The 14,651-nt window shown below is 41.4% G+C and overlaps 1 protein-coding gene across 1 annotated transcript; it reads right to left on the bottom strand.

Moving 5' to 3' along the window:
- Window positions 1-1,012: 1,012 nt before the first annotated feature.
- LOC136699919 (asparagine synthetase [glutamine-hydrolyzing]-like) lies at window positions 1,013-13,969 on the bottom strand. The gene is made up of 12 exons (XM_066674985.1): window positions 13,858-13,969; window positions 9,409-9,661; window positions 8,054-8,291; window positions 7,577-7,762; window positions 6,101-6,202; window positions 5,835-5,962; window positions 5,627-5,753; window positions 5,006-5,112; window positions 3,761-3,861; window positions 3,326-3,407; window positions 2,997-3,152; window positions 1,013-2,534 (listed from the first exon to the last, which is right to left on the bottom strand). The coding sequence occupies exons 2-12, from the start codon at window positions 9,655-9,657 to the stop codon at window positions 2,235-2,237; spliced, it is 1,776 nt and encodes a 591-aa protein (XP_066531082.1). The 5' UTR covers window positions 9,658-9,661; window positions 13,858-13,969; the 3' UTR covers window positions 1,013-2,234.
- Window positions 13,970-14,651: the final 682 nt, after the last annotated feature.

The following is a 14,651-nucleotide window of genomic DNA, read 5'->3' as shown; positions in this document are numbered from 1 at the left end:
GCACTTTTAACGCCAATGAGTGACACAGGGCAGGGCTCCAGACACTGCTGTCCTGGGGCCTGTAAAAATAGCTCAAGGGACATGATAAAAGCTCTTTTGGGACACTTTCAGGACAACAGTTTGTGTGAGTTTAAACCAGAAACTTTAATAAGAAAGAAACAATTACCAGTTGAAATTTTCATAACACTGAACATGGATTCTGTTTACAGATAAAGTCCCACCCTCCAGCAATAAGTGCCAATCAGCTTGCTGGTTATGGAAAAGGAGTAAAGTCAACTGCAACTAAAAAATTATTAGGGACTTATATATATATATATATATTTAACCAAAATCATTGTTTTATTTTAAAATTTTACTTGAAATGACATTTTATTTAGACTATATTTTATTTATAATGATTAATAAATCTTGAAATATGTTGAACATGTAACTACATGAAATGATGCTATAACTACAAGGATAATTTAATTTACAGGATATGGCACTGATCATAATGCAAGTTTTACATTATGGTCTGGACTTTGGCTTGGGAAACCTTAATTATCCCTGTTCTAGACAATACAAGAACAGTGCCCAGACCTATACACAGCTAGACTAGGGTCTGACTACTACAGAAATCCAGCGTGAACCTCTGAAAGGAATATTTGCTGATGTTATCCATATAAAAATGACCAGGATGCCACATGAAACACCAACTGTTTCCAAGGCAATCTGATATCATTAGAAAAAGGCAAGCGTAAACCTGTTTCCTCCACCTGCCTGTGTCCGCGCATCCACTTCTCTACTTGTTGGTGTCCCTCATTTCAGAATCCTTTGCAAGAAGAGTTGTAATGTAATTTTTTGATGTTCCACAGAGCATGTTTTCTTTGAAATATCTGACAATAATCTAATGAAGATTGGCACAAAGTGATAAGTAACTATTTTTGCTTCCAAAGACAGCCTTGGGTAAAAGTGTGCTGTAGTCAATAAATTTAAAATTCATTCATATTTACAAAACACCAAGTTCTGCAGTGAAAAGGGATCTTTATTTGGGCTTTGATTTATTAAATTAAAGTTTTAAGAGAATTAAAACAGTCACAAATTCTTGTATTTATTTTCTTTTTACAGAATTCTCCCACATTTCTGGAAATGAGTTTGTAAATGTTTCTTGTGGGCAGCATGGTGATGCTGCAGGTAGTGTTGCTGTCACACAGCTCCAGGGACCTCTGCTAGGTTGGTCACAGGGCTGAGTCCCATTCGGTGTGTTCTTCCCGTGGGTTTCCTCCCACAGTCCAAAAACACATGTTGGTAGGTGGATTGGCGAATCAAAAGTGTCCATAGGTGTGAATGAATGTGTGAGCTTGTGTTGCCCTGTGAAAGACTGGCACCCCTCCAGGGTGTCTCACTGCCTTGAGCCCAGTGATTCCAGGTAGGGTCTGGACCCACCGTGACCGTGAACTAGATAAGCGCTTACCGAGCACAACTGAATATTTCTTGTCCAAATATTTTCACTGTGCTAAATTTCAAACTGTACAAAATTGACCTGTTGCACACTGTCCTCCAAAATGGAAATACGTTCATATGTAGGTCCACTCCCCATTCTTGCTTTGTTTAGAGTGTAAGCACACTGAAAGTAAAAAAAACCTCAAAGTCTCACCTCAGAGTCTCTCAAAACCTAAATATACACTTCTTTGCATATTCGCAACTACAGATCAATGATTTAAAGGCCAAACTGCACAGTATAATCTTAGAGGCAAAACATGTTCTTAAGTTCAAGTTCTCAATGCTTTGGTATTGCATTTGCAAGCCCCTTTGAAAAATAGCACCTGCTAAGTGCCCTAAATGTAATTCAAAAACTTAGCCAGTTGGTATCAGCATGAATGCCAAGGATAGAAATGCAGCTAGAATGTTTAGATGCTGAAATATAAAAGTCCAGGTAGAGACAGATACCCACTGCCCATATACTACACACTTACCACAAAGTCAAATAAATTAAAACATGGATACAAACATAAGCCTTTATAAGTGGAAGATAAGTGCTGATTAGATCCTCTTAAGAGACATTCTTTGATCTGGGTTTGAAAGCAGAGTGTGACTCTCCCATTTTGACCCAGAGGGGAAGTTCAAGGTACAATGCTACCATGAGAGCACAGCCTTGTATCTCCAAAATGGCAAATTAACATGAGAAAAAAAAAAATATTTACTTTTAATGGAAATCAATGGGCAGGGATTTATTCTGAGGCGGTCTGGATCATTTATATTGATCCATTCTCGATTACATTTTGACGCAGTTTTGAGGGGACATGGTTATAACAATAAAGAGTTTGGCCATTTTTGCGGGTCACTTTATCGTTTTCGTCTGGTTTGTAGATGGAGAGGGTGCGAGCAGAGGGGTCAGTTGCTTTGATCCAGCGGGGCATCCAGTAATGAGGGGTCCACTCGGAGCGGCCAGGATAATGTTTCTCAAAAATCTGTCTGAAGTAGAGCCCTTCTTTGGTGGTGGGGGTGTTATATGGGTACAACGTCACTGCTTTCTCCAGCTGAGTGTCATTAATCTGCAGAAACAGAGAGATAGGTGACTTTCCAGTAAAGTGTTTATTTTTATTTATTTATTTTTGCAGGAATCTGTTTTCTGCTGATGACTGAAATGTAAACAAATATCCAGATACCAAAGGATCAGTCAAAATTGTTTATCTTGCACCTTCACACCACAGAAGAGTGTAAATCAAACAAAAATTTTAATCAGAGCTGCTACATCACACACTGAAATCAACTAACAGAGAGCAAGTTTATGCCTTTTGGCTGCTAAATAAAATCTAGAGCACACTGTCTAACATACTGTAGATTCATAAAAAAAAGATATATACACACATACACCAAATCTTTCATGTGAAGCACAGAATAGCACCCCTTGTGGAGAAGCCTCTAAACCTGAGTGGTGCCAGCTTGCCAGTTCAATGAAGTATTGAGCATCTAAAATTGTAATGTAACTTTTGCATCATATTTTCTGCGAGTACCTCAGACTCAATGTGCTCCTGCAGAAAGGTGTACCAGGATTTCTTCATGGATGTCATTCCATCGCTGAAAGCCTCTTTGCGTCTCCACAGGATCTCGTCAGGAATCAAATTCTCTCCACTGAACGAGTCCCTCAGAAGATACTTCTCCACTCCGTCCTGTTTCCATTAAACACAGGGGACCAAGTTAGATACGGAGCTCTACAATGACCCCATCACTGACCCATATTAACCCTTAGTTAATTCTCTAACTCTTATAAAACATTAATACTCTGGGTTAAACAATTTCTCGTCTGAGTTGAACATATTCAGAAAGAGAAAACCATTCCCACCTTGGGCGCTCTCATCTCCTCAGGCAGAGAGAGGTAGTAGGCGGTGAACCTGTGGTCCAGGAAAGGCACTCGCAGCTCCAGTCTGATTAGAAGAAGTGGGGGAAAAAGGAGCTACTCAACCATTTTTAAACACCTTAAACTTGCACTCCCTGTCCACTTTGTAAATGATCTACTGTACAGGACGTTCTTTACTGGTCACTACAGAGGTACGATTACAGGCTCCAGCACTTAAGAATGTATCAGTCCCCATTCATTATTACTCAGGTCATGACCACAGGACCCTATTTTCTAGACATCCCTGGGAATTCAGGAGACTATACAGACTACACTAAACACAAAATAATCAGGAACTTGACAGTGTAATTAACCCATTACATGCTGATTTACACTGGACGGGACCCTCTTTACACAGAGCAGCAGAGTTTAGTTCCTCACCCATGTGCAGCTGTAGTTCTGTCTGCTCTCAGCACGTCAAACAGATACAGTTCCTTCAGCAAACGCACACTTTCCTCTGCACCAGCCTTCGCAGATGGAGCCTGGATCAGGGAAGGACCATTAAAACAATACAATGAATGACCATGTATTGTGTGTTCCTAATCATGGTATTCACATTTATCATTTCTGCTTAAGCTTGAGTAGGTTCTGAGATATGTATTCATACATTCTGTAAGTTCAGGGGCACTGTGGGTCCGAAGCCTACATGGAATCACTTGGCACAAGGCAGGAAACTGCACGGCCATGCATACGCACACACATGCCTGAATAGCCAATCTATCAGTGTTTGTTTGGACTGGGGGAGGAAACCCACACAGACAGAGGGCGAACACACCACACTCCTCACAGACAGTCACCCTGAGGAAACCCACACAGACAGAGGGCGAACACACCACACTCCTCACAGACAGTCACCCGGAGGAAACCCACACAGACAGAGGGCGAACACACCACACTCCTCACAGACAGTCACCCGGAGGAAACCCACACAGACAGAGGGCGAACACACCACACTCCTCACAGACAGTCACCCTGAGGAAACCCACACAGACAGAGGGCGAACACACCACACTCCTCACAGACAGTCACCCGGAGGAAACCCACACAGACAAAGGGCGAACACACCACACTCCTCACAGACAGTCACCCGGAGGAAACCCACACAGACAGAGGGAGAACACACCACACTCCTCACAGACAGTCACCCTGAGGAAACCCACACAGACAGAGGGCAAACACACCACACTCCTCACAGACAGTCACCCGGAGGAAACCCACACAGACACAGGGAGAACACACCACACTCCTCACAGACAGTCACCCGGAGGAAACCCACACAGACACGGGGAGAACACACCACACTCCTCACAGACAGTCACCCGGAGGAAACCCACACAGACACGGGGAGAACACACCACATAGACAGTCACCCGGAGGAAACCCACGCAGACACAGGGAGAACACACCACACTCCTCACACGGTCACCCGGAGGAAACCCATGCAGACACAGGGAGGACACACCACACTCCTCACAGACGGAGACCTGAGGCGGGGTTTTAACCCCCAACCCCAGGACCTTGGAGCAGTCTGACTGTTGACTATATTCTAAAGCTCTAGTTTAAAATAAGAACAGCTAAAGATCACTAATGAAAATGTAACTAATTCAATATGTAACTCAGGATTACCTTGTGGAAGTACATGTAGCCCTGTGTGAGTTCATCAGATCCTTCACCGGAGAAAATCACCACACTGTCTGTCTTCTCACAAATGTACTTCGATATCAGATACATGCCTGGAAACACACACACACGCACGCACACCTTTAACTCCTGAACTGGCACTTTCTACATGGAGCAGTAGCTCTCTCTGCAGACAGAAAAGGACCAACACAATCAATACAAAAGGGTCAATACAATGAAAGTATCCAATATTATTTCTTGATTATCTGATTAAAATATCTGGTTCAGTTGCATTGGGGTAGTTGGTGGAGTGTGGTTTAATCTCAGTGGTGGTATTTAAACACTGCTCTGTGAAACAAAGTTGTGGCCTAACGTTTAGGGAAGCGGGTTTGGGACTGGAAAGTTGGGTGGGGGTGGGATGAAGGAACTGCGCTGTGTTTCCCAGGCTTTAATCACATATCCACTGATATGGCGTCACACTTTGTTAACACTGAGTAAAGAACGGCCTATTAATGGAACAAAATTTTCAAATTGATGTTCAAAAGCAAATCAACTAGTTTCTAAAGGAAAAGTTACAAAATGATTCTTGATAATTCACAGAAACCTAAGTAAGAGTCCTGTTCTCACCGACAGATGCGCGCACTGTGGTGATGTCGAAACTCTCCAGGTGGATGATGACCTCCTCCACAGCCTTAATACCCTCCTCAGGGGTGAAACTCACGACATGGTGATCGCTGCCAATGTGATCCGCTACCTGCAGCACAACAACAACATTCAAATCAGCAACTCAAAACAGAAAAGATAATAATCCTTTAGCTGATTAAAGTCCACTGACCTTGCGTGCAGCTGCAACATCTGGACTATCTTCTGCCCCGATGGCAAATGTCTGGATGGGGTACTTCAGCTGCTCCTCTTTGGCCAGTTTGACAAGGGTGGCAGCCACCAGACTAGAGTCCAGCCCTCCTGCAGAGGAGGAGAGGGGTTATTTTGTTTAATTTGTATTGAGTGCTTCAGTAAAACAACTACTGACATGCATTAGAAAAGTTTATTAATGTGAACATATCAATACAATCGCATCTGAATCTAAACGGAGGGCAGTACCTGAGAGGAGGCACCCGATTCTCCTGTGGGACATCAGCCGTTTCTTCACAGCGTTTTCAAACAGGATCCTGATGTTGGTCCTCACTGTCTCAGGAGCAAATCCTACACAAGCAGGTGCACAAGCACAGTTTAGAGGTCGGGATTGTGATTAATAGTAAAACTGGGCGTTGTTCAGCTCAGACATTATTTTTCTGGTGTCAGACTGCGTTGAGGTTTGTTTGATATTCAGGTGTCTCACTGCCTTTACATTTCTTTCAGAAGAACTTCTTTCTTCTTCTTTCTGCTTTCTCTACACTTTAATAATCTTAAATGTTTATGGTCTGTCAGGTTTGAGGCACTCACTTTGAGGTCTGAAACACAACCACGCCATATGATGCCGACTGTGGGGTCGTTTGATTTCAAGCAGAATTTTTTTCAGACTTCTTTTGGGTTCTGACCAATATCTCAGACTGATTTAATGGGGACACATTATAAAAATAATCAATTATTCTGTAGCTACATTTTCACATTAATGTGTGGATCCTGGAGCCCACCAACCCGCACACTGTGAAACAATACCCACCCAGTCAGAACCCAGTTTTCTGTGCACTGCCTAAGTCAGAATACATGGGAAAAAATTAGCCATTCTTTGGATCCTTTTCCACTTCTGACATCAAAAGTCAGAATACATGGGATAAAACGAGCAGTTCTGATTCTGCTCCACTTCTGATGTCAATCAAGGGCAGAGACTTAAGAATTGCCCCGCCCCCTCATCTGAGTCTGTCCTATCACAGCGCTGGACCAATGTTTCCATAAGAGCGAGGTGAAATGCAGCAAAATAGACACAACAAGCACAGAAAAATACGAGCACTGAGTAAAAACAGAGAAAACGAGCACAAAGAAAGACATCCAAGCAAAAACGGCTAAAAACCCGAGCTTCTGCTCCTCACTGCTGTGTGCTCGGGGTCGGGGTGAACAGTGAGCAGCTCATTATCACTTAAAGGAACAGGTGCTGAAAGTGGCTGTTCTGAACAAGGCTGATTAGACAGGGGGAGAATGCTGCTGTGTTGTTTGATTCTTGTAGAGTTTTGACTGAAGCAGGTCACAGTTTCATCAAGAACACTGGTTAATTAACTGCTTTATTTTTACAGACATTAGTAAAAATAAAAAGATGCCTGAGAAGTTACTCTGAACTATGTCATAGAAGATTGACTTTTGTTTCCCTAAAGAACCTTTCTGCTGATGGTAAATCAGTAAGCCATTTTTGTAAGTGAGATGTCTGAGTATGAAGAGGTTCTTTAACGTTTTTCGGGAATTAAAGGTCCTTCTACAGCATCGTTTAATGAATGGTTTATGGGATCTTTCATGTAGAATAACTAATTTTCATGTGTATAGAGTCAAAGACCTGTTTCAACTACCTGCGGTGCATTAGTTACCTATTATGTAATCATGTTTTGCTTGTATTGTTGAAAACCTGAGACCTGTCTGAGTTTCTACCTTGGCCGAGATCCTCCGCGGTGTCGTAAATGGCATGTTTGGGTTCCTCTGTGCAGCAGTGAAAACGGTCCAGCCGGACAGAATCAACTTTTCCATTCAGCTTCAGGTTAAACTCCTCGAAGTGACCAGGCAGGAAGGGTGTGATCTTCACTGGGTCAGTCATGGAGTGTGTGATCTGTGTTAGACCTGAGGACACAGAGAAAGGGTGGACAGGAATTACATAGCAGTCTGATGACCCCGGCCCTGCTGACATCACAATATTCTGTTCTATTCCTGTGTTTTCTGGAGAGATGGAGCTCCATCCAATAGCCTTGAGATGAGTTGGAGTTGTGTTTGTGATCCAGAATTAATACTTCCCGGAATAAAAGAAACTCTTAGACACTGTGTCTATAAACATTAACCATGTAGAGAACCCTAACAGGGGCTTCACTGTTATAAGTCAATCCCCCTTTAAAGAGATCCCAGTTTCTGACTTACCTTTGGCTTCAGAGCTGACAGCGAGGAAGCCGTCGTCCGTCAGCAGCCTGAACATGGGTCTCACTCCGTAGGTGTCCCTCCCCAAGAAAACTTTCCTGTTGGCCGTGTCCAGCAGGATAAAGGCAAAAACACCGTCCAGCAGAGAGGCCATCTTCTCTATGCCGAAACGGTCGTACAGATGCAGGAGAATCTCTCCATCCACTTTGGTCTGGTAGTCAAACTCAAACTCATCTTTCAGCTTTAGGGAGAAAGAGATTTTATTAGAATTAAACATAGCCATCAGCCCCAAGACCAAATGTTTGTAGACAACTTTTTGTAATTAGTGATTTCTGCTACTGTGACACACAGCTTGTATAATCTCCATAGAACAGAACAGGATGCTCTGGAGCAGTTGCACATGAGCCTGCCAGCTGTAAGCTACAGGGGTATAAAGCCTCTATTTAAAGCCCCTGACCCAGTACAACAGTTACACAGTGAAACTGAATTGAATTATGCCTTAATTCAATGTGCTCCATCAGATTTAACTTAATGTTGAACAGGAAATCTGATTCTTAATTAAACGTTCCCTCCTTACAGGCCCTCACAGCATGTTGAACAGACACTACATAGCCTCCACTGATCTTCTGAGGTTGCCTCAGTTGAACTTGGAGGGTTAGGATAATCTACCAGTTTCCAAGGTCTCAAGGTTGGAAGTTATGAACAGAAACACAAAAGCATCAGTGGCCAACTTTCACAGCTCATCCCTCTTCTGCAGCGAGAGCTCAATAAGGAGTTGCACAAGATGTCTAAATGTTTGTAGCCACTTCTATCCCCTTTAATTCCTGAATTCAGCTAATTTAAGGTGCACTTATTATGGGCACTGATGATCATTTCTGAACGCACAGTTTGTATTATAACCATAGATAAGCATGGAGCCACTCTGGAGCATCTACTGGAGAAACCACTCTGGACCATCTACACATGACCTTAAGGTTACCATGTTCAGTGCCATGTGTGGAACAGATTTATAGAAGGCCCCCCATCTCTGGTCTGTGCCGTTGTGGAACTGAGTTTTCTTCTGTGTCTGAGCATCACCTCATACATTTTGCATGATCTAATCAGAACTACTTATCCACCACCATTAGGTCCTGACTGCACTAATGATCATGTGGCTTAACCCCATCAAACTCTCAGAGCAAGTTTTAAAAATCTCATGTAAAGCCTTACCAAGAAACAGAGGCTGTTACTGAAGCAAAAACAGAACAAACTCACTACTGATTACAATCAGTTTCAGAAGAACTATGTGAGCGGGTGTCTACAAACGGGGCACTGGAAGTCTGACTGTGGCTGAATGTGGTGAGAACATTAGCTCGTACGCGTTCGTGGTTGTAGATCTCTCCGTTGTAGCAGAGCCAGAGGTAGGGGAACTTCTTGACTCTCAGCGGCTGCATGCCGTACAGCTGGTCCACGATGGCCAGGCGGTGGAACCCGAAGCAGCAGTTGGTGAAACCATTAACGTTCTCAAAGCGGAAAGCGTCCGGACCCCGATGAGCAATCTTCATTGCATTGGTGCACTGTACTGACAGGCACTCATCGCTCCCAAATAACGCCCAGATACCACACATTGTGCTAAAGGGGGGGGGGGGGAGAGAGAGAGAGAGAGAGAGAACAGGGGTTAGTCTCTATAAAGTAGATCAATGATATACAGTGCTGCTAAATCTAATTCAGTCTTCTGAAACACGTGAAAGCGTATTAAATTAATTATGTTAAATTCAACATCAAACAATGTGGCATTCGTTTCTAATCAGGCTTTTTCTTGCAGACTTCAGCAGGTCTCCATCTTGTCTTTATAAATTTTTGAGTTCATGCTCAGTGCAAGGAGCACAAGCTCTGCAACATCACTGGAAAACACAGTTTCAGACTATGGCTTGAATTCTTCTCCAGGACCTCTCCACACTAAGAGGAGTCCACCACCTTCTGAGATGTGGGAGTTTTTCAGGTTTGAGAGTACAGACACACAACAACAGAAGGTATTGTTCAAGTCTTGTCGCCGAACAGTCTCCAATGCCACAAAATTACATTAGCACATTAAACAATACACCACAAGCTCTGGGCGACAAAGTGCACACCCAAAATGTTGCAGCTCTGTCCAGTTCAGTCAACAAACTACAGATTGAGAGTCTTTTGCGAGTGTTGATCTGTATGAAAAGGGCTCAGGGCACTCTGAGTTAACAAACATCAAAATATATACTACCCCTCTGAAGGAAAAAAAAAAGATTTCTATTAAAACAGAAGCAAACCCGACCTCACTCTCTTATCATTTTAGTGTTTTAGATATTAGAGTTTAAATACAAACAGGGATGTGTGATTATTTTTATTACATAATTATATTAAACTTGTAGTAAAGTCATGTTGGTGTTTATAGAAGTTCATACTCTTGCATTAGAATGTAGGAGTATTCATTCTTAATTCTTCTTAAATGATCATTCAGGGCTTACGTTAATGATGACATTGGGCGCAAGATATTTATTCAACTCCAGGCTTTTGTTTACATGGTTTAAGTTAAATTTGAGAACCTCAAAAAACTTTTTAAGGGAGATCCTCTGAAGTGTTCTGGAGTTACACATTATCTTCTAAATGTAGGAAATATGTACCCAAAAAAAGTTTAAAAGATTCTCAAAACAAACCAAAGTCCAGTGAGTGAGTGATCTCGGCACATCGGCTCTTTGTCTTCCTCCGAGTCCCTGCTATTGGTTTACAGAGGTGTCAATCAGGTCCCGCCCCCTAGCGCTGTGAGCGAATCCCTGTGCAGAGCGGCGGGCTCCGGGTAATAGGACACCGCTCACAACCCGCAGCCGCTCATTGGTCCACAGCTACACTGGCTGTGTCTGAAAGGAGCTGCTGGCGGCTAAGGCGGTACTCTGGGGGAGGGGGGCGAAGACGTGTCTGAAATGAATTCTTGTATAAACGTGGCCTGTTTTCTGCTCCAATATCTTCAAAGTTTAATCATACTGACGAGCGATGTGGGTGTCCTGGTGTCGTGTTGAAATATTGCTGCTTTTAATGTCTGTCTCTAATGCAACTCAGTTACAAACACCTTAATAAAAAATACTGCTTTCTAAGTCGCTGACTTGTGAGACAAGGCAGCAAGGCCTCGCGTTTGCGGCCTTGTTTCAGACGCAGCCACAATCTAAGAAGGAACGACCTCGGTTTGGAATTCACGAAAGCTTTACGTAATAAACGCATTGCCAGACGATATACGTCCCGGAATATCGCGTTACCGTTCCGCAGGAAATAAACGTGTTTTTACAGTGGCGCGGTTAGCGAGCAAATGCGGAGCTTTGCCGATGTTTTAGAAGTTTTTACCGGTGCAGCGCCTTTCTGAGACTGTGAGTGATTTTCAAAGATAGAATTTGAAGTGATCCTACGTGTTTCTTATTGTTTTCAAGGGCGTCCTGCCCCAGTTGGTGTTGTTTGCTGTGTGATAAGAACATTTTAGGCCATCTACAGCAGCGGCAGTAATTAAGCGTTTCTGTTGAATAATGGGAACAGATGTTAAATTTGCCAAATCTAGTGAGAAATATAATAATAATAAACTGTCCATAAGCAGGAGAAGAGAGGTTTTGCTGTAGGAATTATATAATTAAAGTGAAACAATTCTACTTTAAATACATTTGAGAACTACACACTTTAACGCTATACAGAGGACGTGGTGGTTATTTCTACGTTGCTATTTAATTGTGTAGGAGGTTTCGTAGAATCTAAACAAGTTGAACCTAACAGGGCTGTTCTCTTCTTAACAGGATGGAATGTTGAAACTGAACCAGTCTGTCTTGTTATAAATCAGTATAACACATAAAATCAACTCAGTCTAGCTTCCTCTGTTATTTCCCCCTTTATTTAATTCATCCTCTTACTTTCTGTCCATTTATTCCCTCTAAATTGTTCCCTCAATTGCCTCGTTCCATCCCTTTCCTGACTACTCCCCTTCCTCCTTTAGTTCTTTCCTGTTTAAACTTCTTTCTTCAATCTTTCCTCTGACTTCAAAAATGCTTTTCAAATGTTTCTTTGGCTTTTAGTTTTCATGTTTAAGGTCTCTCTCCATTCAAGGAGATACCAAAGTGGCCCTCATTAAAAAAACTGAATATTGTTCCTCAAACTCAATGGATTTTTGAATGGTTAAAAGGCATCTGTTTTTTTTTTAAGCTGCATTTCATTGTAAAAGATCCCTAGGCAGTTTCCTTGTATTCTGTACACGCATGTCAGGTGATATCAGTAAAGGGAACTTCACCTGGTCTCTTCACATTCATCACATACAAAGGCGTTGGAATGTCAGAAATCTTTGACCACACCTTTGCTTTCTAAAGTAACCAGGAAATTAATGAGACTGTGTCATAGTATGTAGTACAGGATTAAAATGTGGTTCTGTGGACATAAAATGGTCTGTGTCGTGTTGACAATAAAACACCATGACATGATGGGTACACTCCACTATCAACTTCCTGTGTGAATCATCACTGACGGCTGCCTACGCAGTTTGAATTTCCCTTTGAACTGAATCACATCTTGTTGCTAAAAAAAGATTAACAATATATTAACAGGATTCCATTGTTAGCCCTAGTAGAACTAAGTGCTTCTAAATACTTTTTAAATGTGTTTTTTTTTCCTCATTCTTTAAAATTTATGATGCGTTCCAGTCACCCCAGTAATTCCCTGTGAAGTGGACTATACAGGGTATTTGTCCACATTAAGTGACTGTACAAGCCATAGAGAGTGAACACATTATTTGACTATACCTTTCATCTCATTTCCCCGGCAATAGTGCGCTATGAAGGGCACTCAGTATCTATCTAGGAAAAATACCACATTTCCACCACTAATTATCTCTTTCTTAAGCTTTATTTTTTTTAAATATATATATATATATATATTTGTTCCTGATATGAGTACAGTATATAGGGGCTAAGATACATGTATTTTGTGTTTATTGTGGAAATTTTTATAAGTAATGTTTTAAAAAAATGCTAATGCTAATTAGCCTTCTTTAGCTAAAGGTTTTTGTCAACTTCATTACTGAACCATAAACTAGTACGTAATGCAATTTTCAATCTATTATCTTTCATCATATTAGTCACTTAGTATCACTCCCTAGACTTAAGTGCACTAGAGGTCAGTTTGGGATGTGCTCATGCTTTACCATGATGCAATATTAACTGAACATTTCAACTGAAGGAAAAGGCCATAAAGAATTACACACCTCCTGTTACACATTAATACAAGTAACAAACTCAAACATTTTAAGACAACATTAAATCTTTCAAACACATTCTTAATCTAGAGATTAACATTAAAGTACTGAAATGCACTGGAATGTATTCATTTTTACTGTAGTTTAGTACAAAACAGCTTTAGAAAATATAAACCTTACAGTAAGTGTTTAAAACAGTGAGTATTTGAAGTGGTATTTGAAACTTGTGTCAATGAGAGACACGTGGACAAACAGCCATCTGGACAGATGAAGCATGAAGTCATGAATATTAAGAATTAAACCCTCCTTAAAGATGTAGAGAAATCATAAAGAATGGATCTGTGTCATTATTCGAGTTTTGAAAGACTAATAAAAGAAGAAGTAAGTTTAGGGGAAAAAATTGAGCTCTAGGCCTTAATATAGCACCACGTGTCCCGGCATCCTCAGAACACATTACAAAAGAACAAAAAAGTATGTGAAATATAAATATACAGAGATGTACAGAAGTCAGACAGTGACACACACACACAACAGAACAGTAAAGACTTAAATCTAATGAGGTCCAGTTTTGTTTTACCTTCAGACTCGGAGGAGAGCTGAGTTAGAGCTGAATTACTGCTGAGAGGAGATCAGTGTGTGGTGTAAGAACTCAACCGGTATCTCAACTTCTGTGAGCTGATGAAACATGCTTTCCATATTAAATCAGAAACGCCCACATATCAAAATAAAAGTCCTGAATTCAATGTCTGTGTATGCACACAGATAAAGAGAGAGAGAAAGCTAAAATATGTTCAGAAACACATTGTTGTTGTTGTTTTTTTTAATTATCATGTATATGCTTAAAATGAAATTTTAATTTCTGTAAGTTTTCATCCTTCTAAAAGCAGTATCAAAATTCACCCCCAAAAGAAAAAAAATACATATATAATGCATTTTGAAATGAATCCAAATGATGAAACCGTACCTAGCACACACATTTATAACTGATAATGCTGATACTGAACCGTTGTGTTCAATAGTGAACATTGGTGTTTGCAACAGGATAAAAGAAAGTAAAATTGCATGTGTACAGTGCAAAATGCCATCTCAGTGCTCACATTCCCCAAAAATCACACTACAACATGACTACATGTATGCGCTTCTTGCACACATGCGTAGGAACACCAGCTTTTCTGGACCAATCTTTCACCTCTGCCTCTTACCCTGTCCCCTGACGTACTCCTGTAGCTGAGTGGTGACTGTGACTTATTTTAATTTTATAAGTAATATGCATTTGGAGGTATGGCATACATATGCCTACATCCGCCTCTTCATGAGTGCCATCACAAGCTCTTTAGCCAGATCCTGGATAAAGAGCTGCCGTGTGTTGTA

The sequence above is a fragment of the Hoplias malabaricus genome, chromosome 6, assembly GCF_029633855.1.
Source record: "Hoplias malabaricus isolate fHopMal1 chromosome 6, fHopMal1.hap1, whole genome shotgun sequence".
Taxonomy (NCBI): Eukaryota; Metazoa; Chordata; class Actinopteri; order Characiformes; family Erythrinidae; genus Hoplias; species Hoplias malabaricus.
This window is presented reverse-complemented; position numbering and strand designations above follow the sequence as displayed.

Bases quoted from the DNA above. Each gene is read 5' to 3' on its own strand.
- LOC136699919 (XM_066674985.1), bottom strand. From the start codon at position 9,657: ATGTGTGGTATCTGGGCGTTATTTGGGAGCGATGAGTGCCTGTCAGTA. The intron at 5,963-6,100 runs GTACTGCCCTCC...CCTCCTCTGCAG, and splicing joins AATCGGGTGCCTCCTCTCAG to GAGGGCTGGACTCTAGTCTG. The intron at 2,535-2,996 runs GTACTCGCAGAA...CTGTTTCTGCAG, and splicing joins AGGAGCACATTGAGTCTGAG to ATTAATGACACTCAGCTGGA.